General features: G+C 35.1%; 1 protein-coding gene across 4 annotated transcripts in view; it reads left to right on the top strand.

Moving 5' to 3' along the window:
• Window positions 1–24,965, top strand: part of FSTL5 (follistatin like 5) — a 343,245-nt gene that overhangs the window by 306,099 nt on the left and 12,181 nt on the right. For all 4 annotated transcript variants that reach the window (XM_052778379.1, XM_052778370.1, XM_052778387.1 and 1 more), the window contains 2 exons: window positions 4,962–5,069; window positions 6,358–6,482. In XM_052778379.1, coding sequence (XP_052634339.1) covers window positions 4,962–5,069; window positions 6,358–6,482 — 233 coding nt within the window. The remainder of the gene's footprint in view (window positions 1–4,961; window positions 5,070–6,357; window positions 6,483–24,965) is intronic.

Raw genomic sequence — 24,965 nt, 5'->3', positions numbered from 1 at the left:
GTCAGCAGACAAGGGGCTTGTTTTTCGGTTGGGTTTGTGTGTTTGTGTTAGTTTTTTTTTAAGTACATTACAGATCATATAAAATCTTGAAATTTACTTTAAAAGCAGAGTTGTTCTTTTTCTGAGATAAAATTATTTCCTGGGCAAACAGCTCTGAAGCTAGTTAATAACTTGTTAACAATCCTGCTCTGATTATCAGAAGGAAGGACACTTGTAAATGAAACTGATAAAGAGGTTTTGACACCATGCTGGGTGTTCTGGTTCAAATTTTAATCATACAAATGTGCCTAACATCTACAGGGCTACTTACAGAATCATCACAATCATAGGAAACAGATGTTCTTTAGCTAAATAAAACATGGTGGGTTTTTTTTATTAGAAATCTATTCTAAATTGTTAATAAAAATATTTAAATAGAGTTTTTGTTCATGCCATTGGCCTTTTTCACCAATAAATGAATGAAAATCTTTAATGCATAGATTATATATCATATATTAGGCTCTGGGGAGGCCTTATTATGGCTTTTCAATCGCTAAAGCTCTTATAAGAAAGATAGGAACAGATTTTTTAATAGGGCCTGTAGCGATAGGACAAGGGGTACTGGTTTTAAACTAAAAGAGGGTGGGTGCAGACTAGATATAAGGAAGAATTTTTTACGATGAGGGTGGTGAAATACTGGCACAGGTTGCCCAGAGGGGTGGTAGGTGCCCCATCCCTGGAAACACCCCAGGTTGGGCTGGATGGGGCTCTGAGCAACCTGATCTAGTTGAAGGTGCCCCTGCTCATTGTAGGGGGTTGGACTAGATGACATTTAAAGGTCCCTTCCAACCTAAACTATTCTATGAATCTATAATATTAGTGTACATATGTATTATGTAAATTAATGTAAAAATTAAAAATACATGGCAAAATAGCAATTTTAAAATTACATTAACTTGACAAATAATTTGAATTTTAATAATTTTGCATTCTTTAAACATCTGCATTTTCTGCCTTCTATATTCTATGTCAGCTGGCTCAGCAGACATAGCTTCCCTCAAAACCTGACCTATCCAAATGGTGACAGGCACTTATAAAATGTTTTCTTCAAAACGTTAATAATAAAAAGTTAGTAATTTTTTGTTCTTTTACTTTTTTTTTTTTTTAGTTAAATTGACCTTTGCATATCAAAGTAGAGATGAACTGAGTGGATAATGAATTTTTGTTTTCTGAAAACAAAACTTTTTTTATAACCAATTCAATATATTTCTTCAGGAAGAGAGACTAAAAAAACATAGTCTTACTGCAGTCCACAGATTTGAAGGACTGGAATCTCTGGCAATGGTTTCCCTGGTCTCTGGCTGACATTCATGTGTCATTTTGCTTTCCTACAGATGATGGATGAAATACCAATTTAATTGCATTTATTAGCATTTAGACTCCAGTGGCAAGAACATATTATGCCTTTTGAGCTCACTGAAAAATATGAGAGAAGTTGGAGGTTCTTTTAAACTTAGGTTTTATGGAATAGTTTGATTGGTAGACTCTTCTAATTTGCCTTCGGTTACATTAGTTATTATTTTACTAAGTACTTTACCATTAACTGAATGTTTAGAGATACTTACCACAATGATGTATGTTAATTAAAAAGTAAAATTCAATAAATTAGCCACATTAAAAGTACACCCCTCCCCCAGAAGTGATTCTCCAGTTTTTGGATGGAGTTAGATAGGTTGCTGTTCTATCACATAAATATTCAAGTTTCTGTAATGAGCTGAAAAACAGACATACCGGAAGCCTAGGTATTACACAGAGCTTTGTGCACTAAGTCTGTGCTCCTTAGCAAATATATTGAGCTAAAACCAGATACTCCACAAACCTTCATGCTAGTCCAGGAAAAAAAAAAACTTTCACTTTCAATGGAATTTTATTCTGAGGGATAGAATAGTATTGCTTTTCCATTACTTTAATAATATCCAGATCGTGAACTGAGGGAGGTATAGAATGAAATTTATCCCACCTGTGGAAACCTTTTGAAGGAACTACAGTCTCAGTTTTGATGGTTCTAGGATGTTTAGATATTAATGATAAATTATCTTTCCATGTCGCAATACTTAACATAGACATTTGGTAAGACAATATGACTAAGGGATAACAGATGAACTGGGTAAGCAAATTAAACCGAGTGTGTTACTGTCACTTTTAGGCACCTGAGCAGAATTTCTACTATTTGTTACTGACCTGAATATTATTTCCGGGGATACACTTAGCCAAATACATGGGAAATGTGCTATGGGACTTGCTCTGTGTGCAGCTTAACCGTGCTGATATTCAAAACAGACTTAAAAAAAAGCAAGTAAAAGTAGTTGCAAACAAAATAAATCATGAAAGCACAAAACCTATACAATCTTTTACACATAGTATAAGACTATAAAAAATAAAACCACTGCTGATTCACAGATGGCTTTTAGAATTGAAGTAAAGCTAATTTGGAATTTAGTGACAAGTCAAGAGGTATTTTGTTCAGCATTTCTTATATCAAGCATGGCCCTGTCTTCCTTAGCTTTTAACAATAAGCATTTATTTTTGGGTTCAGTTTTTGCAAGCAGCAAGATTTTTTCTAACCATTAAATGTTGCTTTACTCGTATCATATGCACGTACACAAACACTCATGCAAACAGGAAGCAAGGAAGGGAATTTAATTTCTCAGTCAGATCAGTGTCTTTTCATTACTTACAGTACTGCCTAGCACAGAAAAAAAAATCAAAAAGTAATTGATTTTTGGAAAACAGTTACTAAGCTGTTCAGAAATGAGAGCATTTTGCTTACTAGACTGCCTTTTCCCTAAGTGTCATATTAATACAGAGGATATTATTTACATTTTAACTATTTCTACTCTGTATCTTAAAGAAGAAACCACCTATCTGTTCTGTAAAACCAAGTTTTCAAAAATGCATACTCTAGTAGGAACAAATGTGGAGAAAACTTCATATTTTGAAAGTGAGCAGCACTCTTAATAAAAATTCTGCCAAGGTGCAAAAAACCTAAAGACAACTAACAATGCGTTTGAAAGGGCTTTAAGTTGTGTAACTGTGCTGTTTTCTGTGTAAAAATAATGTTGATTTGGTTTTGCTTATTATGGTGTTTTCTCTGAAGTACTACTATGTATGTTATATTTATTCCTTTCTACTATGAAAGTTAACATAAAAGATGTGTGTACAGGTGCACATGTAAAACGAGATTTGAGGATGATTTATTTCTGACAACTGTATTTATCAAAATAAGTACTTAAAGAAGATTCTAGAGCAGATTAAATTGAAATGTATTGGAAACATGGATGGTGTATCTTTAGAGAGATATGTGTAGGCTTTCTGATTTAGCCAGGTAACTCTCATTATAACGTTAAGTATTTGCTTTCATTTGTAAATTCTTGAAAGCAAGCACTGTCACCTTCAATTGCCCGGTATTGCTTAGCAGTGCACCATTAACTGGGATGACTTGGAGGCACGCTGAAGTAAACAGAGCTCATCATGGTTCAGTCCACACTGTGCTGCTGGCAGATCAGCCTGGCTAGCTAGAAACAGCTGTGAAAGCCTGCTTCTGTGATGGTCAGTTCCTTTCAGCTGCTGGCTTCTCTCTTGGGAGCTGCGTTAACTGTGCTTGGCTCCACAGGCCATTCCTTCTTCTGCTCTTTCTTCTTCTTCTTCTGGCAGTGCCGGGGCCCAGACCCTGAGCACAGCTGGCACTCATTCGGCAGAACATGTACGGGTCAGACCTTCTGTCTGGGGAAGCCAAAAGGAAATTTGACACACCTGAACAAATTAGCTGTACAACAGCCCAAGGATTATTTTAGACAACTTGTCTTCTAGCTTGCAGCAGGAAAATGTTATCAAACACAAATGACCTTTTTCAAGGGGTATCCTTCTGATTTTAAATGAGCCATTGAGCAACCTGGCTTCATTTTCTATTTTCAAAAGGAAAAACAAATTCTGCCTAGATGAAGCTGTGGCTTGCAACACCTCAGGAGTACAGTTAAGTATCATCAGCAGTCTCAGCCAGCCATTAGTGCATTATCTTGAGGATCTACATCATTAGTTTAAATTAGGTTCACTTAATTAGCCAGCTGGTACTCTCCTTGACAAACTGATAAACAAGCTGTGCTTTACAGTTCCATGATGGTGAGAATAAAAAACAATTGCCACCTATTTTTTTTCCGCTTTAATGATGAAAATAGAAAAGTAATCCCCCCAGTTTTTTACCTTGTGCAGAATGTCTCTTAATCAAATATGTTGTCCTCCCATTTCATACCTCTGAAGTCTTCAGTTCCTCTCATAATGAAGTGCAGAGCTCGACTGTCTAAAAGGTTTGTGGTCTCAAGAGACAGTGCTCAAGGTTCTGGGGAAAACACTTTGGTTCTGATCACAAGTCTACCAAAAGTAGCAACTGTAATTGGAAAACATAGGAAAACAATCTTTTCAACTGCAACAAAATATACCCAGTTTAGCAGAGATAGGAAGCTTTGGGTGTAGCAATATTGTGTTGGTTTTACGCAGGAGTGTGTACTAACACCTTGCATTGATTTCAGTATGTGGGTTGAGAATATTCTTCCCTTTTTAGCCATTTTCCAATAATTGGTTTAGTTTTTAAACTGATATGTATAAAGTGAGAGTGATGGTAGGGGAGGAAGATAAGTACTTTTTTACTTGATTTAAAACCTTTGTTTTCAGCTTCTTAATATTTCCGTATAATGTAATTTTGATGCCAAATGTTAGCGCACATGAGTAAAAATCACTTTTTCAGCAATTCAGTAACTTTGAATCAATCAGAGGGCTGTTTCAACAATTGGCAATACAGTTTTTAAATACAGTCTGAAAACATCAGGAAATGCATGTCCAGTCATCAATTTAATTCAAGCATATATACGATTTTTCTTTTGAAAATGTGACAGAAACTAAGGATTTCTATTGTTATTATGTTTCAGGCAGTAAGTACAGATCCTGTTCCAGTGAAACTACACTACGATAAATCACATGATCAAGTCTGGGTGCTGAGCTGGGGCAACATGGAAAAGAATTCACCAACTTTGCAGGTGAGGTGATCAGAAATATGCAAGGAAATCTAGACAAGTTGAACCTTTGTGTAATTGCAACATTTTTTTGTATTTTCCTTTAAGCATTAATATCATGACCCCAGCAGCAGCAGTGAAATGATTTGAGGTAGCCAGAAAACAATTCAGACAACTGACTTTGCTAAAAAAGTTAGAGATTATTTTCAACACCCTTACTCAGAAGTGACAATGCAAAATTGATAGAAGAATAAGGAATACAGCTGAAAGCAGCAGCATGTTTTGTAACTGCCAGTCTTTGAGAGCAAACTTGCTGTTTATGATGGTTTTGTCCCTAATTAAAGGATAAACTGGATTTTAGGCATATTCTTATTTCACTAAATTATATTGATGCTCTGGAGGTGACAAGCTCCATCTTTATTTGCTGTTTTTTTCAGATGTAAAATATTAAAAAGCAGAAAAATGAGTAACATTTGAAAACACCTTTTTAGCACCTACAGACTCTTAGTAACTATGACTATGCGAGGTAATTTGTGGGAGTTTAGCTTTCACTCCTCCCCAGAAAATGACTGATAATTGAGTCAGTCTTACCATGTTTTAAAGCAACTCATCATCTTCGCTCTCATTTTTCCTTACAGTACAGATAATTGATTATTTTCTTTTTTTTTGTCAGCTCTTAAGTGCATGTATGTGAATATCGTAGTGGCTATTATATGGAATTGTCTTTTACTGGCTGATAAATATTTACCTCAGAGAAGGTTTGAGATTTAGGGATTCGAGGAAAATTGGTTCATAGCAACTTAAGGAATGTGCAAACTCAAATCAACTTGCTCTTCTGAAGTATGTCTGTGCTATGTTGAGTTACCTCATGATTGACAAGAATTGGGAGTATGCATAGCCATAGCTTCCTGTGGATCAGTTGACAACTTCTTATCTTTTCACTGTGGCTGAAGTGCTTAAGAAATTCCATCTCACTCTAGGATCTAGTATAAAAAAAAAAGGTAAACAGAAGGCTTTGTTGGCACCAAGAACTGCTAGAGGCTTTAGGAACGTAAATGAGTAAATACGGACTCAGTGGTGGAAAAAAAGGGGGAAAAAAGTAAATATGAAGATTAAGTGGTCAGGTGTGTAACAGTTCTCTAAAATCTTCAATGCTGATCAGCTTTACTCACTGTCATTTGTGTTCTTTTTCTTGGTAACTGAAGGATAATACAAGAGATGGAATACAGAGGCAATACTGTTAATTTATTTGGACACAGATTAAATTTTGAAATAGTATTTCTGTAGTTTATAATGATGTTACTTTATGTAGGTGATAACACAAGCCAGTGGGAGTGTTTCTCATCACACAATCCATACTCAGCCAGTGGGAAAGCAGTTTGACAGAGTAGATGACTTTTTCATTCCAGCTACAACCCTTATCATTACCCATATAAGGTAAGTTTTAGCTGAATTATAATTAACTTTCAAATGAACTATATAACATTGTCTCCAAAGAAAACATAATTTAAAAACCTTGAGCATCTGAGACCATGCCCCTACTTCAATATTGGTTTGAAACACCCTTCTTCATAAACAAATTAAATGAGATTTTTACTGAAACCAAGATAGATATCAGAATAAACACATTTATTATAATTTTTCTTCCTTATCTCACCAAAAGTTCAAAAGTTACACTGCTCTACATAATAAAATTGAGATGTAATATCATCTGGGGTTTTCTTGAGGAATTGATAACTGTAATATTCAGATAATTTGCTAATTTAGGAGCATAAATCTTAATTTGTAAATAATACTTACTAATTTCTTCTACCGCTCAGAGTAGTTGAGCAGTATATATAGTATTTGCCATATTGTATCACATGTATATTGTATTGGAGTTACTCTCTTGATTAATGGACCAGAAAAAAACACTTTTGGAGTTCTAAAAGGAATTGTGATATAACATAACTTAACTCTTTATGAACTGGCTTCTCCTGCTCATTCAGTTCTTTCTACCTGTTTTTTCATCAGGCTCTCTGTTTTCAAAACAAGCCATGACTGAGCATGTAACATAAACTCTGTTTAGACGCATGAATAAAATCAGTCTTATTTCATGGGTGCTGAGTTTATGGTGTTAAAATGGTTCATATTGTAATCCATGGCAGCAAACACTGTAAATTTTGAGGACTTTAGTTATTTCTCGCAGTGAATGTAGGATTATCTTTGTGTTTGTCCAAAGAACAGACAAGTTCTGGCTCTGATAGAAATACTCTAAGTATGGAAGAATGGAACAAAGTGGCCAGTTGGATTTTAAAAGACATATGGGACAGAGAAAGACAGTGTGAGGAAAAGAGGGCAACACTTAATACAGGCATAAAGCAGAAATCTTTTCAAGATCTCCCCAAGGCCTCTTAAATGAAAATCTATTTTTCTTCCTCAAAATACATTAGTAAGAATGTGAAATATCATTTTCTTTTCATATTTTTTCCTGTAATGTTTCTACCTGTAGGGATTGAAAAATTCTGCAATCTAGGATTTGTATATCTGAATATTGCATTAATATGTGTTAGCACTTTGTATGTTTAGGACTGCTAGTTTCTTTGCAAGCTGACACAGGCCCATTTCAGCTCAAAACTCCTCTGCAAATAATTAACTCAATTGTTTATTCTGTTCTTCCAAGTTCAAGTTTCTGTAGAAATGCTTTCATTAGGATGATCTTAACTGTCCTAGACATCATCATTTACTTTTAGCTAAAATCTCAAATCGCATATGTAAATATGCATCTCCATTAAAAAAGATATAATTTCTGATTGTAGTGAGTGGTAGTGTTTTAAATGTGAAAACATGCAATTTAGGATGATTTTACAACTGATTCCAGAATTTACTCTATACATGCCTGCGATGAATTTAGTCTTCTGTATCAAAAAACATTTGGCTTCTCCTAAAGAGGTTGTTGATGAAAGATAATTTTTTTTAATTTTCTGCAAAACTCTTAACTAACAAGTAAATTAGCAATCAGCTATATGCAATTTAAAAAGGAATGTGTAAATTAATATAGCTGAATAGTAAATTGACTCTAAGTACCATTACTGCCACATTTTTGAATTGAGTAGATAAATGCACGTTTTATCCCTGAAGTAATCTGCAGTCCTCATACTCAGCCTTAGAAAAGCATTAAATAATTCTGCTATATTTGGAACAGGTATGACTTGAGAGAACAAATATTACTGCTTCATAAACTACCAAGTACTAGAGGTACTACCCCAACAGAACTGACATTTAGATACATTAATTTTCAGGTAAATAGGAAAAGAAAAACATGCTTAGGGATAAACTTCATACAAGGAGGGGAACCAGTGTTGGGAAAAGAAAAATAGGCCCAGTCTAAAGCTAGTGAGGAACATATCTTGTCTAACTCACACAATTTTAAGTTGATATTTTGCCTAAATAGGTCAAGTAGGTGCTTTCTGCTTTGCATTGTGAGTCATAGCTACCTTCAACTGATGAGTCGTTTCACCTGCCCTATATGCAATTTAGGAGAAAAGAGAATTAAAGAATAAAAGAGAACCCACAGAAATAAAAAAGGAATATGAAATTCAATTAAACAGTAAAAGAATAAAATTGAATATGTGATTGCAGATATATAATAAATGTACATCAATTCAGGCCTAGCATAATTATCTTGTTGTGACTTTTATACACCCTCCCCTCACCCCCCCCCCTTTTTTTTTTGCATTCACATGCCAGATAAAGACCAAAAGAAAATATCTGGAGTCTGACAAAAAGCCTGCGGTAGTTTGTCCAATGCTAAAACTATAGATTTGGGGGTTTTAAGCAACAAAATCAATTCAACAGCAATTAACTATTTTTACGTGCTCATGAGCTTACTTGAAATGCAAAGTAGTTTTCTAAAATGCTATCTAATTCTGAGTGACTTTTCTAGAAAAGGAAAAAAAACCCACTATGTAGTCAAATATTGTATTTTTATTTTTATGTATTCTTTCAAGAGCTATTTATGTGAGGTTAGTCATTAAAGAATTTGCCTCACATAACATGTCTGGCCTTCAAGTACTTCGATATTTTCGTTTAAATAAAAATGAATCGTGAAAACCAGCTACAAGGGAAATAACCCCACTGGCCGAGTTAGCTGGTATGGTTAACTGCTCAAGGGCCCTATTTACTCTTTGTTAGAAGTTAGTTCCCTTTGATTGTGCAACACCAGCCCCTTCAAGAAAAATGAAAGCTTTCTGTAGCTAGGTGCATTTGTCACCTGGAAACTAAAATTTTGAATAATGGGGCAGAAGACAGAGAGTACATGGCTTACTAAGTTAGCATCCAGAACCAAACTTTCTGTCTGAATAAAGGCATTTTAAGCAAAAAAGGCATACCACTTAAAAGTATGAATTTTCCTAACACAATTAACAGAAACCATCTACTACCACCTACAGTGTATTACCATCTACTGCATATTCTGTCCAATCAGTTATTCTTTAATCATGTGAAGAACAAGGGACAGAAGGTAAAGATAGGTAGGCTTTTTGACATGTAGGAACAGAAAAAAAAGGTGAATAATTTAAAGCTATTGTGGGTCATTAATTTTTTCTTTTTCATAATATCTGAAATGTTAATTGGTAATAATACATATATATGTATTTAAAACTTGTTGTAATTTAGTTTTATTTAAGAAGTGATGGAACTATACATTTGCTTTACTTGTGTGGGTTGTTATGGAAATGGGCTGCCCATTATTTAAAAGGAAAACTCCACACATTTTAATGTTTTCTTGGGCAGCAGATAATTTAGGATGCACTTCCCCCAGATTAGACATTTGAAGAGGTCCTAAAAATTTTGGTCTGAGGTAAACAATAATTGATTCCCCCCCCCCCAAAAAAAAAAAATTCCCAGACTTTTCCTAGCACAGACTGAGGCAATGTTTCGTTGTACTTACAGTACATCAGGAGTCAGGGCAAATAACTTTTTGGTTTGATAACCAACAAGCATAACATTCATGCTCTGAACAACTGTGATGAGTCATCAAAGCAGCAGCTAAGCAAACTAAGTATGCATGAGCCAAAAGAAGTAGAGGAAGAATAGACCAGTTCTGTTATTTTTAAACCTTCTTTTATAATTGGTGGATAGTTGATACATGTACAGAAAAGGACAGGAAAAGAAGCTTGATCATTTTAGGGAGAGAAATGTAGTATGTTCAGTACGATTGGTTAGTTTTGGGGGGTGAGGAGGTGTCTCCCTGTCTTTTATGTTCCAGTCAAACTATTTCCTTCCACTGCTGAGATGAAGGAGAAAGAGTTTTGTGCAGTCGAACAACGTTAGGAATCAATGTTTTGGCTGTAATCTATCTGCAACTGCTAACCATTTGTAAATATATATACACTAAAAAAAAAAAAAGAAAATATATATTAGTTTTAGTAAAAATTTACTAATTACCTCCCTAATAATGCATAGAGTGCCCCACTGACGTTTCCGGCTAGCAAATGCCTGTTTGTACAGAGAGTCACAGCAGCAGATAGGTCAGGTTGGCACCCCATGATAAGGCTCTAAAAATGTAGGTGACTTAATTCTAGAATTTCTGTGTGGTTTTTTGACAAGACTAGTTCACCTGCTGACTCTAAGGGAGGGATTGCCTCATGCCTTTGAGCATTCCTTCATGATGGAAATGAAATTCCTTCTTTTTCTCACAAAACTTTTAAAATGCAAGCTTAGAGCTTAAAGTCAGGGTTTCCTGTGGTTTTCATGAGTTTCCTGTGCCAGCTAGTTGTAGTGCAATGCACAAAAATTCTTAGTCACTCAGCAATGAAAAAGAGGCTATGGCACAAACCAGTAATAATTCTTAATAGAATCCTTAAAGAAGGTTGCCCAGGCTTGCTGTTGGAAGTCTGAAGATTTCCAAGGGAAGAAATTATATGTTCGTCTTGCATATCTTGAAAAAAGCCTGTCTTGCTGTCATCATTTGCTTTGTTTTACTTCTGACGTGCACTCACTGCCAATATATGTTGAACTATACCAAGAGAATGAATGAATGTAAAGCATTGTTTTTCATGCACACCGTCACGCCCATATTTTCAGTGCACACAGCTTGAAAAAAAATAATCTCCCTCTCCCCCTAGTTGTGTTGCAAAGTTATCAGTCACTGGGGCCACAAAAGTAGACAGGATGAGATCTGTTAATCTGTAATAAATGGTACAAATCCCAAGGGGTTTTTTTTTCAGTTATTACTGAAGCTTATTCCTTTTGTAGATGCACCTTTTAATAATTGAGTATATATATTTTCAATATTTGGCCTTATACATTTACTGAGAAGAAAATTTTATTCAGTGAACTATTTTTTGTGCCAAAGCAGTTCAGAGCAACCAATGATCTTGTCCTTAATTGTCTGCTAATATCATTCCTTATCATAAAAATAGACATTTGCAATTAGTACGTGCGATGGCCGCAAAAAGATGACTTGTACAATACTCATGAAGATATATTCTTGGAAGCCTAAGGAGCAAAAGGGCTGATTATTTCAGCTCTGCGGTTCGTAAATCAAAGTGAACAAAAGATAATTGGAATAAATTAAGGTCTGTCATTACACTGCTGTAAAATGTTTCAAAAGCAATATTAAATGAACTCGCTCTAATGGAGTAACTCTAACTTTTTAGATGTTTTAATCTTTTTAGCAAGTATTTTAAATGTCATACAGTTACCTGACCTAACAGGTGGGAGAATGAGCAATCAACTCACTGGTAAGATGGTTCAGTATCTGAATAGAGTTAAAATATTCTCAGTTTGAGTTTTCTCTTTCTTTCATTTCTCTGTTGTGTATGGTAATAGAGGAAGCAGTCTTTCTAAAATTATACTTATTCATTTGCAAAAAACAGTCCAAAAACTAAGCTTTTCTTTAAGAGATAATTGGAATGTGCTGCCAATGCATTCATGTGAACCTTCTTAAATGAAACCCATGTGGGGCGGTGATTCAGTAAATTCACACTTCATTCCAGAGTTTAAGCCCCTACAGAGGCGTGAAGTAGCTGAAGGACTGTGAGAGCATTTTCAGTATTTCTATGCAAATAAGCAAACAGAAAATATTTTTCTTCAAAAATCCTACGTAGTCAGAAAGAACTATTTTCAGTGGTTTGCAAGTCAAACAATGGAAGTGTTAAATGGTGAGTCAACTGTAGACAAAGCATCAACAGAAGAGGTAGAATAAATTTGGGGGCTGAATTTTTCACACAGACAATATGATTTAGCTCAACGATAAGGGGCAATTTAACATTTTACAAATTCAGTTGAGAAGGCACATTAGGGGGATGGAAAGTTTGAAACAGTTCTTGGTCATCGAGCTGTAAGCATATATAGTGCTACAGCGGAAATAACCTGAAAACTTGAGGAACTGGAGAAAGAAGCTCAGTAGTACCAGGGCAAGCAGAGAAGATCTAGAAAGTAACTGCAATTTCTAATAATGATTGTAGAATCTATCAATGGAATCCTTCCATGTAGGATTCCTACATGGTAGCACAGTACACAAAGGAGGTCCATCTGGGTTAGGGGTTCACTCTGCAGTCTCCCAATCTCTAAACTGTGTGTTTGTGAAAGTAGTGCTAAATGGAAACCTTGTAGTCATTCTTTTCTCTCTCTGTGTATTTGCCCCTCAAAACGAGGACCCTTCTGGTTCATAAATGTGTTGCTTTTGAAAAAGAAGCTCATAGGAACTTCTGGGAAAGATGGGAGACAGTAAAAAGTCTTTATCTGCATCTTTTTTGCTTTAAATAGTGGATTTTACAACATCTTTGTTCCAGAGGGTATGAAGAATGAAAGATTGAGAGATTCAGTTCAGACAGTTTAAATGCTCTGAAACTTACTTTGTTCAGCTACCACCACTGGTGACAGCAATTACTGTTGAAATAAGTGCCTCTAGAAAATGTGCAGGTACTCTCCACTTCATTCCTCCTCTGTTCACACATCCTTGCCCCAAAAATCTAGGAGTTCATAAATGTAGCCACTATCCTCAAACTAGCAAGCTCCCAATCCTTTATGTACACACAAGATATGCCATGTGCCCGTACTTATGCTTCATCTGTATCCTCCTTCAGCTCCATTCCTATATTCTAACTCAAAAGGACCTGTGTTTGCAGGCTTTAAAGTGTACTAGGCAGTAAGGATTCCCAACCTACAGAAATTAGGAAGCAACTGCCAGCACTCCACAAATACAGTTAAGATTTGCTGTCACTGAAATCTGGCAAAGACCTGATGTTCTGAGGTGTGTATGACATCTTTTAATCCAGGTAATTTTGGAATTCACGGAGAAAATATTTTGAATTTTAAAGTTCATTTTCAGCTCAGTGTTATGAAATTTAATTAATAGTTAATTACACATTTAAATGTAGCTAAAATAAAAATATTTTTTTATAATGTAGTGACATCTGTCATGGTTTCTAACCTTACAATATATATGTATGTATGTGCACACACACACATGTAGATATATATATATAAGAAATCAATCTTGAAAACTATCATGTTTCTGGAATCAATTATCCTGCATGCCTTCTCCCATGTCAGCTGACAATACAATACAAATGCTGCTTGACCAGTCTATTCAACTCATGCTCCAAATCTTTTCCTCTTAGGTAGCTTCAGTAAAACTTCACAAAGCTCTCAAAATGCCGGCTGTCAACAGAAAAAAAGATGATATCAAAAAACATTTCCACTTCAGTTTGGCTATTTAGAAATGAAAATTCCCTTCAAATGTTACCTAAAATGTGAGATTGCAGGTAGCCTTTGTAGTGCTGTAAAACTATAGCATCAGTAAAGGAAAATTCCTTATGTTCTACTTGTCTTTCCTCATTAGCTCAGGAAATGGCCAGAACCTGGCTTAAGTAAGTCTAGTCTGCTCTACTAAAGCGAAGGGTAGTTTTGCTAAACTGTAAATGTTTTTCACGCTGTAAGTTTTTTCCCTTTTGCGTGTGCAGAAGTCATTACAGCAATATTTACCTTTGGGGTAATATGATCTGTCCATCTGAAGTGGCCAAACCAACTATTGTTATAAATAAATAACTGTTGTACCTGTCTCCTAGTACCTATCTGGTTTTAAAAATTCTGCATGTATCAGTATGTGAAAATACATGACACAATGAAATGTATAAAAATGTAATCAGCTATAGGAAGAAACTAATCCCTGCAATTATGGCACATAATTTGTTGTACCCAGTGATTAGAAGTTATTTTATCTTAGTGCTACCTTAATTACTCATTGGTTTTCCAAATAAACCAAATTAAAAAGATTCATTTATTATCTTTGAGGCAATCTTAAAATTATGTAATTAACCATTTTTCTGTATGTTTGCTAATAAACTACCACAGCACAATTATTTGAAAAAATTGTGCTGGGTCTGGCTTGGATGGAGTTAATTTTCTTGATAGCAGCCAGAATAGTGCTGTGTTTTAGGTCTGTGACTTTGGAACAGTGAAAATTTGTTTGGAAATCTTCATTTGTCCATTTCTATTTTTAAACATTTAGAATAGATTTTTATCCACTATGTTTAAGCTTTCCTATTTGATGTTATCTTACAAACCTATCTTTCAATTTTTAGTAAAGCTGAGATGCTTGTGTGATCATATCAATCAAAGACTTTAAGGAAACTTCCAAATCTACATGGATAGACTGTTTTGTCTGTATTCCTTCCATGGGTTCCCAACTGTCAGCATGCAACATTTTCTTGTGGACAAAATATCCAAACTTCCATCTTAACAGAGCCGCCACCATCAACCCCCACCCCCTGTATTACCTACAAATTAGAACACAGCAGCTTGCCATGATGTGCCTGATTTTTTTTCCCATGATAATCATATTTTTTCAATACAAATGTAATCTCTGGTGCTTTCATGTGCCAATTATAATAAGTTATCATATTTTTTACATACCAAAAAAAATCTTTTTTTGGTTCAGTCTAGTATTTTCTTAATTTAGGTCACTAGTAAAAAAAAAAGGGGGGGACAGAAAGGAATTGTGGTAAAGTTCACTATTTGTTCGTTTGAATATTTGCATATGCCCAGCTATAATGGTATGTGAACTTCATTTTTAAAACAAAGAAAAAGATCTTTTGAGACTGTTTTGACATATGTAATTTATCACCTTTGTAGTCCTTATCTCTACCTCATTATTCCTTTTCTACTAGTGCTGACTATTTCTTTTGGCATATATAATTTGGCTGTGCATTCCATATGACATCTGCCCACCTTGATTTTACCACATTTTCTGGAGTGCCAGATCTTCTTAATCCTATCATACCTTGTACTGACATTTAGGACCATCTTTAGGAATGTCTTTTGTTCACTGTGTCTGTGTAGCTTGCCCTTTCTTTGACTTTTATTGCTTTAAAACTGAAGTGAATTTTTTTTATTGAATTGCTAGCTCTCCTTCCCTACAAGGTACAAGAAAGAAGAATACTGCCAACACTGCTGCCAACACTACAAATACACTTTTGCTGAGAATAAGTTCCTTTATGATATAACACAAACAGTTTCATATATTCCTGGATTCTAAAAATCTAGAAATTAAGGTGCTTTCCTTTGTCCTAAAATTTCTTGGATTATTTTCTTGTGAACACTGTAATCATTGGACAGCAGTTTGCAATAATTAAAAAGTGTATTGTATATACACGTTGCAAGTGTTCCATGAGAGAGCCCTCAGAAAATTCATAGACTCCTGCATCACTAGTACCCTGAAAATTCAGGATTTATCCCTACCCTGTGCAAATGTACACTAAGTGTGAGTCAGAAGTCCTGAGCTATGTGCAACATGTTAAAAACAAGTCAGCTCTTTCAGCAAGATCTAAAAAAATGACTGAAGAAGCCACCATAGTATCTAGCCAGCTAAGGGGAAATTTTCCCGGTTGTTCTTTACACATGGATCATTTGAAGATATTCTTCAAAATGAATTTGGGATGACTGTCCATTTCCTTCCTCTGGATCTCTAGTGAGATATGACTTAAATGCTGTGGAAGTAAAATCTTAAACTGAAGTAGTAATAAAATAAGATTAAAAAAAATAGAAATTACAAATAAGAATGTAATTTTAAAAGGATATCAGGCAGTATACTATTTTTGTTATCAATATGAGACTTTTGTTAAGAAATTTTTAGCTTTCTCTTGTAAGCTCTTACATGATTTATCCAGCTGAGTTACAAGAGACAACTTGCATAGAGTGTCTCCCACAAGTAAGTGTTTGAAAGATTGTATCACTTGTGATTTTTCTGCCTGAGTGAAAAATACCACAGTAAGAATGAGGATTTTTTTGGTGGTACTTAAAACGTCATTCACTTTGGCTCAGCAGCATTAAATTTGTGGTGCTCATTTTTTTGGAATCTAGAGCTAATCTTATTTAATATGATGTAGGATAAACTCAGAAGCTATGCTTCCATTGTTGTCCATTACTGAAAGTTTACTAATGCTCAAAACCTATTTATTTTATAACATTCATTCCTGTCTCAGTCACTTATTGTCTAGGAGTGGAAATTTTTCTATTCAAATTCAAGCTCTGAGCACAAAGCTTAATTTGAAGAGATCTCTTTATTCTAAAAACATACCACTTGTCAGGAGTTGTTCAAGCCCTTGTGGAAATGATGTTTCTTCCCTTCTGTCTTGCATGGCTTTCTTGAAGTTCTTGATATCCTTATTTTTCCAAATAATGGTCAGTATGTGCTGAGAGAGAAAAAGAGAACAGAAGAATCATTTTAGTGTGTTTGTTCACCATTGACTGGGTTCTCAGCCATCCAACTTAATCCTTTTTTCACTGAATTCCCTTACTGAGAATGGAAATAGAGAAAAAATGTTCAATTCTATGAGGTATGTATAAAGTAATAGCAAAAAAGAATAAAGATCTTCAGTGCTTCCAGAACAAATCTGTGAATATCAGTCTCTGAAATCTTGGAATACTTACTATAAACATCACTTCCCTTTCATTCAGATCTCTCAGGTGATGTTCAGCAGTTGTTATCACCTCTGAGAAGCACAGCAGGCCCTTTGTGGGATTTCACACCCCTCCCCCCTCCTCCTGCCTGCCAGCCTTTGCGGTATCCATCCCTCTTCTATTTCAATATATTTTAGGTTCTAATCAGGAATTTTATCATTACTAAGAGAATCCGCTCCCATATATCTAAAAATGTAGGTTTCATAGATCTTACAATTTAACATTAAGTTCCTTTCTGAATTAATCTATGAAGACCTATATTTCTTTGTAACAATATTATCAAGTAAGCTTGTGAAGCGTATTTGACTTCTGATGGATTAGATCTCTGCTGACATCCATTTTTCATCCTAAAAAGGTATTCCTAAATCCGCATCCACGATTAAGAATAAAAATAGTATTGATTTTCATTGAAAACAAGTTGTATCTCTATATTAATTTTTCTTTTTCCTCCCACGTAGTTTATAAATTTTAGAGAATTCCTGTTATTGTATACATATTTTTTCTTCTAATTGGAAAGGTACAGATGAGATATTTAATGTGCAAGTCTGTAAGAACTCAGAAACCTGAAGTTTTCAAAACCCAGAACTTCTTCCCAAGCAAGAGTACAATAAAATAGTCAATACTTTTAGAAAATGAGACCTGCCACCAAATTCCATTCTTCCTCAGAACTGACCTTTTCATTCATCTAACATAACTGATAGTGATGATCTTGTTTTCCACTAAAATTTCGCATTTTCCATTAAGGTGACCCCACAACATTCTGTTCTGTGTTTTCTAATTTTCTTTTTTTTGACCAATTTTTTCCCCATTCCTATTTCTTAGGACTACTATGTTAATATTTCCCAGGTACGTTATATCAGTCAGAGATTACTGCTGCAAATGTTATCTCCATCTTTTTTAGGAGGCACTTTTAAATATTTCATTTACAGTAATTGAAGTAAGTAAATAAATAAGATCGGTGAAGAGGACAAAAATCTTTTACAGATGTGTGTGTGACTATATATGTTCACACACATGAACACTTACAAAAATAGAGAATTATCAAGATGTTCTCCAAGATGTAAATATGTCCTCAGATAGAAACACTTTGTGCTTAATGCTGTTCTATAGAAATACCAAGGAAGGAGAAAAAAACCTTTTCTGATGCCAAACAAAAATATGAAGCAAGTGTTCTTAATGTTGTAAAAAGCATCAGGAACAAAATTAGGAAAACAAACTTCAAAGGTCAGAGACTGTTATAGTACCCAAAAGAAAGGCACCATTTGTGCTAATGAGCAATAGCTACTGGGTAAAATCCGCTTACCCTTTTGTTATCATCAGACAACCATTTCTGAACTGCAGAAATTAAAGAAAAGTCTTTTCTCAGCAACCTGCCAGAAATGAACTATTCTAGGCAACAGTAATTTTGTAAGTCCTGAGGGGAAGAATGTTATGCCCTTGCAATGCTGACAGTTTTTGAAATCAGAAACACTTCCAAAATGAACGGTGTGTTTTTTATCTAGAGGTAAATATTTCGTTTGTGCAACATACTACAGTAATTGTAATAGAAAATGACAATAAAAAAGAAATGGTGTATTTTAAAATTACTTAAGTAAGGAAAATTAATTGTGTGATGATTTAAATGGTATGAATGCAAGGCCTCTGAAGTAAAATAAATCAGCGTGAACAGTCTTCCTTAGAATCATCTGTGTATGGATATAAAGTGAAGAGTAATTTTAACAAAGGAAATAATGGTTGCAGTGTTATATGTTAAGTTCTTAGAAAATCCTTGGTTAGAGGGACAAGGGCTTTTTTTTATTGTTCTTGTTGTGCTGGTAATGAAATCTCAAAGGACCAGGGAAGGCAATTGAGCTATAAGCTAAGAAAACAGTTTTTAGACCAATTTTCCTTTTTCCTTTCCTTAATTGTTAATATTTCCTTCTCCAGAGCTACTGTGGATAACTTCATTTAATCAGAAAAAGAATGTTTGGTATATAACACACTTCTATTTTAGAATTTTGTTTAAATGGTAATACTTTCCCATGTTGCCAGATTAGAAGCTTTTTATAGGATCAAGGTCTACCCTGATCCTCTAACAGACTGTTCTTGAGCAGTTAATGGCATTTACTTTGAGTCCCAGAAAACTTTTGGTCAGCAGATTTGATCAAATTTTGTAGTAATAAAGCTTTATCTTCCTAGGGTGATTTTTTTTGCATAAATTTTGAAAAAATGGTCCCTGATGTATAGAATGTTGACTGGCTTTAAACACAAATGCTATTCACTCAGGATAAAGTAGATAATGTTTATTATTATTTTCTTGAATTAAGTTATACAGGTTAAAAAACTTCTCTTTTCCACAACAGTACTGCTGTTTGCTTCTTGTATAGATAGTTTTGACTGTAGCTCATCTAATTCTCTTCTCTTTTACTTGCTTTCTGTTTTGAGAACATAATTTTCCTTAAGTGTTCGATCTCAGATATCTCTTTAAAAAATGTCTATTGACTTCATGAGGGTAATCTGTGGATGTAGGGCCAGAAACAAAAAGGAGAGAGCAGATCAGCTTTTACATCATCATCATCATCTTCTTCAAAAAAAAAAAAAAAAAAAAGAAATTTATCCTCATCTCTAGGAAAAATTTTCTTAAGCTTTTCTTTTTTCATCTTTTTAACCAGTGCTTAGATATTTCTTCTTTTATAACAAGTGCAGTTGCAGTAGTAAGTAATATATATGGCTTGTCTAAAGGAAGAAAATAACATACAGGAAGGCAGGTTGTTAATTTACTGCTTGTTGGCAGCTCCACACTAGCATCTTGCTTGGCTATTCTTAGTGCATAGGAGATGCAAACTAACTTGCTGTATCTGAAGGGTGGAAAAGAATGATACCTTGCAAAAACGATTTTGAAGATGCAGTGTCAGAATTCATATGACTTTAGAACTTTGTATGGAATATCTGGTCCATTATTAATTCACACTTTACTTGACTAAAACTTCCCATCAAAATAAGATTGCATCTTCACTAATTTTTACAGCTACAGGTGTCAGTATTATCCTTCAGTCTGAATAACTACTGGAGATGCAGTATTATTACGGGATGAACTGAAGTTTTTCAAATACAGCAAACGAATATAAACTTTGTTCATACTGGGCTGCCCTAAGTCCTGCCTTCTGTTTCAGTTCTTCATTAATTTTTTTCTCTTGTGACCTTTGCTTTAGTATGTTTTGCTCAATAAGCCTGTATAAATCTCACAGTATTATAAAGGTAATAAATAAAGGTAAGACAAATTGGGCCTAACTGTGGTATAGTTAATTCAAGTAATAGTGCCTCAGTAGGCTTGAATTTCGTCCTGGGTTATCTACGCAGGATCCATGCTCTAGAATGTGAAAAATGGTATAACATAGGTGGTGTACCATTCCCTTGCACAGCTTTCATAGTTCCTGTCTGCACAAACAGAAATACTTCTAAAATTAATCTTTTAAAACGGGAAATTTCCTAAACTTTTAAAATTAGTAGATACAGCATGATTACTAGCCACATTCAGTTATATTTAGTATTTCTTGAAAAATATTTGTTATAACTTGCAAATACAATGTGAAATACAGTGAGAGATATTAAAAGTCATATGACGTGATTCCATCTTGATAATTTGCAGTAGACTATGCTGTTAGTTCTAACAGACTGTCAAATGCTTTAATAGGGACATGAAAATGTAGTTTGCTAAGATACAGTGATAAACAACATTGCTTTTGGTTCAATTATAAGACTTGCATGCAATTCTTCGAGCTCTGCAAAACCCTAAGAAGATAAAAATGAAAAGCAGACTCTGAAGAGCTCTGAAGAGCTTTTATTTGTCTTTTTGATGACTCTCTAGCCTTGAGAAAATATTGAACCTGATTATTATGGTTGGAAAAATACACTTTTTGTGGAAAGGAGAGTGAATTCGTGGTTTTCTGTTAAAGCTACCCTTTGAGAGCTGCGAAACCATCTTCAGAGATCCCTGAAAATTCTGGGAGGGACATCCTGTCTGCTTTTAGCTCTGTTTTGCATGGAGACTTCTACAACAGTCTTCTCCCTGTCCAGGCGCTTGTAGCAGTGCTAGCTGCTCCTCTAAGCAGTCATTTTAATTTCTGACCACAAAGGGCAGCTTTAACAGCCTCAACAGCTGTGTGACACCTGAACTTATTATAATGGCTTGGAGAAACAGACAATCACATTTCAAGCATAATTGTAGCTTTTACTCACATCCTGATATAGTGTTAGTCATTTAAACTTCAATTTTCCAAGTCTGTGCAAATTTTTATAAGGCTAGTTTTGGATACTATGCTTTCATTCTGATAGGTTGCTTATGGTGAGTGTGAGGTTCAGATTGTAGGAACCTACATTTAGGTGTGAAAATACAGTGTATCCATGGGTGTAGCTGTCTATCTTTCGCTATAGTTAATGGAGATCTAGTCTATACAGCTAGTGGAGTCTAGAAGGCAATTTTGCTCAACCCTACAGGGCTCTGGCACTGGTCATCTTAACAAATTCTCTAGACTCTGTTGACTGTATGGACTTGATCTCTGCTGGCAAAAATAGCAACTTAGATGTTTAACTCATATGCAGACAAGTAGTTACACATAGAAATGTAGGTGTCTACAGGAAAGGAATACTACCTGTAGAGGGGAATTCTTGTGGTGAGGAGTTATGGTGAGGCTGAACGTTCATAATGGCAGTTCTTCAGCCTCCTTATTGCCTGCGGATATGGTTGTAGAGAAAGGAAGCAGCTGTGCTCGATTAGGACTGCAGAAATATGTTTTTTCTTGTTTATTTCAAAGCAGTAAGGATGTAAATATAAACATGTTGATATTTTTATGTACTCTGGAAGAGACATGGTTAAGCCATATATTGGTTTTGTAATTTTTTATTTCCTGGTTCATATATCAATTTTAAATAAACTGATGAAAAGACCAGATTATAAAAAAATACAGTACTTAAAATTCTACTGGCCATTGTGGCAGTGTACTCATTTTGCATGTGTACTTAATCTAAAGTACACCTTTTTTTTAATTTTAAGGTGTATTACTTGAAATCCTTATCAGAACCACCCAAAATTCAGCTCTGTGTGGCTTGACATCTAGCACTGCTATTCTAAATGATACATGATACTGAAATACGAGCATTCAACTATCCAATTCATTAACTGTGTCATGGAAATGTTTATCTTTGATCCTAAGGGGAGGGAGTATGTTTATCCCTTGAGAGGACAAGGAAAGGTCATCACTTTCAAGGATTCTACCATTTGACCTGAAAAAACATCAGTGCGCTCCTCATAGGCAAATTTAGAAGACACAGGATTGTGCAGAGAGGAGCAGTGAAAACAGTTGGAGCACTAGGACTGAAGCCCAGAATATGTGAAGCAAAAAAGATTTTTACTCATCCACTTCTGGTATTAGAAGAAAGAGTCAAAGGAGAAATGCCCTAGTGTATGCTTTTCTCGCTGTATTTCAACTGCAGGCTGAGGTATTATACCTGCTATATATACACATACACATGTATACATATTTATGATACGTAACACATGCACTTTCAATATCAAATAATACACACCTCCATTAAAACTACAGACTGCAGGTATGTGACAGTCCTATTTCATGCAGTCTCAGCACTGCACCGGTGGGGTTTTTTTTCCCCTCTTATCCCCCCCTCTGTCCTATAGGATTTACATGACAGAAGAAGGGTCTGAAGACAGGGGAATTCATAGATGCTTAAGGATCTTTTGCTACACACCTATACACAGTCGTAACAAAATGGTAGCAGAATCCTTGTCAGTTTTAATCTGCTTTACATTAAATATGAAATACAACAACTCACAAGATGGGTGTTTGCCCTATGGCTATATCAGCTGCCTTCAGAGAAGGCTGGGCAGTATACAACCTCACTGTGTAATGGCTATGTGTTTTGGTTTGAAAACAACGTCAACCCTTTCCAGATATGGAAAGGGATGCTAGAATGTGGCACTGCTGAAGTTGAGGCAATCATTACCAACCTTCTGGCACTGGGAATAAGTTTCTCATTAAGCCTTTCCCCAATACTAGAAAACAGGAGAAAATTTACTTAGGTACTACTGGGATGAAGATGGGGAGTTATGCATACAAGTGTGACATCTTGTAACCAGGAAACCTTTCACAGAACTGAGTGAGTCACTGAAGATTTCGGTCAAGCTTCTGTTTTTCAGGTTCATTTACCACTACCAATACATAATGCATTCTACCAATGATATTTCTACGATACATTTTCTAATTAATTTATTGAAATCTAGCTTCTTGTTATGGAGCAAACCCACAGAAAACAGAGCAGGAAGCTGTACACATTTGAAGTTGTTTAATCACATTTAAAGCATTTTTGGCACAGATAGAAAGAACAATGATGTAACATATATATAAGAACAGTGAGGTATTTGAGAGGAAAAAGGAGTTCTTGTTCTTTCCTCAAAAGCAAAATATTCCCATTGTGCTATGCAATAGTCAAAGCTACTTAGTCTGAACAGACTTGATAAAGAACTTTACAGGAATTTTATATAAAACCAACATTACTTTTTCACAAACATAATGAAGTAGTTTTCTGCAGTAACAGGGGGATTGGATCTGGTTTGAAAGTAGCTCACCACCTTAAAGGACAGTGACTGAGTAAGTATTTTGGACAGTGAAAGGGAGTTAGCTATATAAATCCTGTTGTGGTAACATACTCTGCAGTTGCACGTTTTTTCATAAGTGAAGGTCAACTATTGTATACCATATGAGGATTTATATTAAAAGAAAGTTTGTTTTTACCCTTTATACCTGTCACAAACCATGGAACTTAAGGTGATGGAAATTTTGTGAAAAACAGTGTGAAAATTGGATGTGATAGAGGAGAGTAAGACTTGTAAAAACTGGTAATATGGATGTATAACAATAATACCCAGTAAGATTTCCAAAATTAATACCTTTTAAAATACGAGTCTAACATTCATGCTTCATGGCATAAGTTACTTCTCAATGATGAGCAAGCTCCTGTGAGCAAGTCATTCCAAACCCACTTGTTGACAGTTTTCCCGTACTCTGAGGCATTTGATACTCTGGTGAAAGAGAGAGTAGTTTTGGTAGAGCATCAATCTGACTGGCTATATAGGTTCCTTTGTTTGTCAGCTTGGTAATGAGAGTTTTCAGGTTAACAGTTTTGGAGAAGTTAGGGAAATAGGATAGTGATAATTATGCTAACTATTTTGGGAAAAAGAATGATACAATTCATGGGTTTACTGTTCGCTGGTTTTGTGTTATATACAGGCTTACAGTTCCATAAAGCTAGGACTCAAATGCCATATTTTAAATACATTTAAAATGCTTTAAAAATACTTTTAAAAGTCTGGTCTCGGATGTATATTGTGACACAATAGAAGAAGTAATGATTTATAACATGTTGTTGACTTAGTCGTTATAATTATTCTACTCTTAAATATGTGGGTGGGTTTTTTCATTAAAATTAGGAAAATAAGGCACTCATCCATATAAGCTTCAGTTCATTTTTTTTAAAATGCATTTTGCAATTAACACCTTTTAGGATATTCTTCCTGTTTCTCGTAAGTTAGTTTGGACAAGTCATTTTTATCTGCCTCGGTTTCCCTTTGTCTGGGTACTGTGAAGCTTATTAGCTTTTATGGAAAGCTAATGACTCCCTGTGGTGGGTTGACCCCAGCTGGCAGCTAAGCCCCCACCTAGGAGGAGCAATGGCTACCTTGGAAGGAGCTTTATTGTTGAACATGATGTTATATGGCATGGAATATCCCTTTGGTCGGTTGGGGTCAGCTGTCTCAGCTGTGTCACCTCCCAGCCTCTTGCCCACCCCCAGCCTACTTGCAGGGAGGGCAGAGTGAGAACAAGAGAAAGCCTTGATGCTGTGCAAACACTGCTTAGCAATAACTAAAATACTGATGGGTTATTAACACTTTTGTTCACAAATCTAAAACGCAGCACC

Source organism: Harpia harpyja, chromosome 2 (genome assembly GCF_026419915.1).
Source record: "Harpia harpyja isolate bHarHar1 chromosome 2, bHarHar1 primary haplotype, whole genome shotgun sequence".
Taxonomy (NCBI): domain Eukaryota; kingdom Metazoa; phylum Chordata; class Aves; order Accipitriformes; family Accipitridae; genus Harpia; species Harpia harpyja.
This window is presented reverse-complemented; position numbering and strand designations above follow the sequence as displayed.